Source organism: Pundamilia nyererei, unplaced genomic scaffold, assembly GCF_000239375.1.
Source record: "Pundamilia nyererei isolate P.nyererei 1_Seehausen unplaced genomic scaffold, PunNye1.0 scaffold00025, whole genome shotgun sequence".
NCBI lineage: Eukaryota > Metazoa > Chordata > Actinopteri > Cichliformes > Cichlidae > Pundamilia > Pundamilia nyererei.
Genome location: NW_005187426.1, coordinates 4,825,895 through 4,830,264, shown reverse-complemented (window position 1 = coordinate 4,830,264; position 4,370 = coordinate 4,825,895). Strand labels below are relative to the sequence as shown.

The following is a 4,370-nucleotide window of genomic DNA, read 5'->3' as shown; positions in this document are numbered from 1 at the left end:
GTTTGGAATTACAAAAATGGATGCAAGTTGACACTTTTCTCTTTACCTCTACTGACCACGGGAGGTCGCCCATGCAGCGGGACAGCGCAGATTAAGGATAGAAGAGGATTACAGGAGGCCATGTTGAACTTTCAAGGGGATGTGGTACATACAGCTCCAGAGCACCCAGGCTAGGGATGTGATGACATAATTTATAAATGACCTCAGTGAGCTCAAGAGCATCACCATAATCTCCTCACGTTAAAACCTGACAGTATTTAGGCGCAATGAATAAAGGTCAGGAAAAACACCACTGACGAAAACTAAATTGCTTTCAGCTGATCTTCATATACACCTCAATTTATTTATAAAAAATCAATTATTCATACTCGTGTTATGGCAAGCACTTGACTACTGACTTGTCACTTTATAGGAGACGTTAATTTTGCAAGAGTTGTGGAACAGAGTTAGGGAATCATTTAGATTCAGACTGTAAAACAGTTATAGAAATAACTCTGAGAGGGACAAACATCCATTTCTAATGAGACACTATGAACATGAGCACCTGTCATCTCATAGAAATAATAATAATAATAAACTGTAATGGCTAAAGAGGCACATAATTACTGTCTGAGTTGGAAACACCATCAATTAGCTACATAGGATGTGATTTTGTGTATTCGTTCACGGTCATAAGCGCACTGGGCACGCGCAGCCTGTCGTTGCTGCCGTCGGTGTCCTACCAGCATCTGTTCCTCTTTTGGTATTAAAAATAGACCGGTGCTGATAACAGACTTATGTTTCGACTGCATCATTTGCCGTCGGGAATCTTTTGTGCGCTACTTTCATTTTAATCACCGAGCCGTGACCGCGAGAGCGCAAATGCGCATCGGTCTGCGCATCTTTGAATCTTCAGAACCACACTGTGGACAATCTCCCTGACATCCAAAGACCTCTCCCCCGCAATCCTACGAGGCTTCTTCGCCGTTTATGGCCGCACATCGGCATCCCTGAGCCGCCGGCCTCGTTCCGGACCTTTCACTCATCGCTGCTCTCAAAAGCTCTCAGAATCAGGGAGACATTTCTACACCAAATTGAAACCGTCCTCGGCTGGCTATTTTTAAAGAACCCGGTGCGATGCTGGGCCCGTCTCTCTAGATCTTGTGATCACTAGCCTGCACGATCTCTCCTCCCACATTCGTCCGATCAAGACCCCGGTACTCTGATCGAGCCCCAACGATGCATCGTAACGCAGTGATGCTGGCTGTGGTCCTTTTGGGGAACTTGATGCTACCTTTCATCTCTGCTCAAAACGGTAAGCAAACAGCTGTGACCATGACATTACTGTTACCATCGCATTGAGGGAAAGTGACTTGGCTTGTGTGAGGACGCGGAGGGAATTGTTTCTAAAGAGGATTTTGAGACCGCGTTAAAGCCATAGTTTCACACCAAGACTGCAATTAGACAGCAACATATATAATTTACTTAATGCCACGTTAACAAACACAAATACGACTGTGTTGACGTTTTTACAATGTTATTTATTGCTGTATTGAGTTTTGTTGGCGTGTTTGTAGGAATAATTTACTGTCGCAGATTATGCTGTGGAATACTAGTAAGTTTTTTTTTAGTTTTTTTTTTTACTAAGGTCTAAGATTTGCAGTTTACCTTCACTACCCACATGAGGTAGTAACCTATGGCTGTCAGTTTTAAGTTTGTTTAGTCAAAGGTGGAATTGGTAGTAAGAGTATGTCAGGCAAGATTAACATGCTCTGGATGCTGATCAAGTGACATTGTCAGCAGCAAACACAGGCAAAAGATTCACCTGATGTGTCTTGTAAACACTGCAAATACCAGGCCCTTCATTGTCAAAGATGTGACTGAGCTTCTGATTAACTGAAACTGTTCTGTGTTATTCCACATTTTTTTTGCCATGCCAGCATAAATGATCATTTCTTGTGCAAATAATTCTGTCTGTGGGAAATTCTATAGTAAAACAAATAACAGTCCCATTTTTTAACATCAGATCTCCTACCAGATAGCCACAGTAAAATAAATAAATAAAAGTATTTGGCTGATAAGTATCATTTACGAAGAGATGAAAGGCTACTTATTTGGCAGTTTTTGAAAAAATCAGTGTCTGTTAATCATAATAAAACTAGCATGACTTGGTTTAAACAAATGTCAGCAACATGCTGTTGGGTGTTCCAGGCTGTCGTCCTCTGATGCAGCATGTCCTGACTCCAAATTCTGTTGAATCACATCACCCAGAGGGTCTCACATATCAGCAGCCATTCATGAAATCAAGGTGGAGTCTTTATATTTTTAATGTTTTTAATGTTTAAGTATTTCTTTAGTAAGCGTGATTATGAAGACAGCATTAAGATGATATACTTCTGGAAACAAAGTGTTTAATCTCATAACTGACTCTTTTACGAATCTGATGTAGCCACATGTCAGAACCCACGTGCTCACAAACGAGTGACACTTAATCTGCTATCACAGAAAACTGTGGCAGAGAATTATGATGCATACTCATAATTTTAATGCTTAGTGTCCACCTCGGCTTTGCTGCGGGGGATAATCGAACACCCACTATGCAAGAATTAATATAACATGTGTTTAGATGGTTGTTTGAGAACACTGTGAAAATTCCAGCTCTGTGGTTGCTAATTTTGCAAGTATTTCAGATCGAACATTTTCAACATTAGCTTAGTCTAATCAACATGGGAATAACAGCTTGCACTATTTTTATGTAATACAAACAACAAAAATGCTAAAATAAATAAAGTGCTGCAACAAAAATCATGATAGTTTAAAAAAAGTGCAAAAACAACCTATGTTTATTTAGCTTGGGGTGGACAGGAGACTCAAATACCAACATAGTTATATAACAAAATTATTACTCAAATTCTTGTCTTTCTTTATTGTTAATTTCTTTGAAGTGCCTGAAGTGAGTGTGCATACTGTGAGGCATTCTCTCATCTCGCTATCTGGAAAATCAAATACACAATAATCCCTCTATTGTTTGACAAAGCTCAAGTAATGTCTTTCCAGACACTTCCTCTGGTCTCTGCCCAGTTTTATTACCCACTCACTGAGGTCCAGTTCACACTACAGAAACACTCACACACACAATAACATCCAGTGGTCAGTGAGAGGCAGAGCTATGCCACTCAGGCTGTCTGTTTCATCTGTATTATGTAGAAATCACAGGTTTGGTAAGTGCAGTGATAAACTACTGTTAATACCAAAGGTAATATTTGCTCACATTGCATGCAAAGGCCATTTAATTTCTCTCACACAGTTCAGATTTAGGGTAATCGGTGCATGGCTTCTTATGCAATCCGAAATTTTCCTGTGATATTACAGAGTTCAGACAGTTATGTGGGGACAATAATAATTATAAGTGCATGAGATGTAATCACTGTATCTAGGAAGCAGAGGGAATTCAAGTCATTTCCTCATTCCCTGGGAAAAGTAGGCCCACATAGGTGCACAGTTTCTGTGACAGAAATTTGGAGGGACTGTAAATAGCATCCGTCCATTCTGCCTCGTTTCTATTTTTACCACCGAGACACAGCACTGAGAACTGTGGCTTTAAGGTCCTTTTGTGAAAGTGAATCCATTAACTCTTAATGGATGGCCTCCTTGTGCACAGCTGCCCGGCCCTCTAAAGAATCACTAGGTGGCTGTGGACTATTTAAGCTGAGAGATGATGTGATCTTGATGCAAAGAAGGTACTGGCTGTTGAGAAGGTAACTAGAGCTGACCTAAGGAAATGCCTTTGCGTCTTACATAATTTCCCCCTACGAATCACGTAGTCTACTCTTTTTTTGTTTTGTTTTTTCATCATCTGTGTTTGCATGAATCAAAACGTGGAGAAGGCATACTAAGATATTTTAAATAATGAACTGATATTATCACTTACATGTTCAAATGTAAACACTGTTTTCTGTCATTGAGGGGCTCAGTTAAGACTGAGCATATATGGCATCGAAGATGGCTTCTTCTTTGGGGTTTACTATCTACGTACAAAGATAGGAATGCTGACAAGCCACACCTAAATGCATTCCAACATGTAAGCAACAACCCCCTCAAAAAATGTAATAATAGTTTTCTTTGTCAATAAGTGACCTTCTTTTTCTGCTTTATGTCACTTAGGCATTATCTTCATCTGAAGCAAACAAAGCATTTTAAGATGGTTCATTTGTGAGTCTGGAAAATATGCTGTGGGACGGAAGCCAAACTCGTACACTGAGTCATGCCTGCCCACTGTGAAATGTGATATGGCCTGTAGTGATTAGGAGCACCATTGCACTTTATTAAACACATTGCAGGCATACAAAATAATGATGCACATCTGTAACACACACTGTGATTAAAAAAGA

The 4,370-nt window shown here is 40.0% G+C and overlaps 1 protein-coding gene across 2 annotated transcripts in view; it reads left to right on the top strand.

Annotated features, from left to right (window-relative positions):
- The first annotated feature begins 681 nt into the window (after positions 1-681).
- Positions 682-4,370, top strand: part of nptnb (neuroplastin b) — a 25,544-nt gene continuing 21,855 nt past the window's right edge. For both annotated transcript variants that reach the window (XM_005727675.1, XM_005727674.1), the window contains exon 1: positions 682-1,294. In XM_005727675.1, the coding sequence (XP_005727732.1) occupies positions 1,219-1,294 (76 nt within the window). In that variant the 5' untranslated portion in view covers positions 682-1,218. The remainder of the gene's footprint in view (positions 1,295-4,370) is intronic.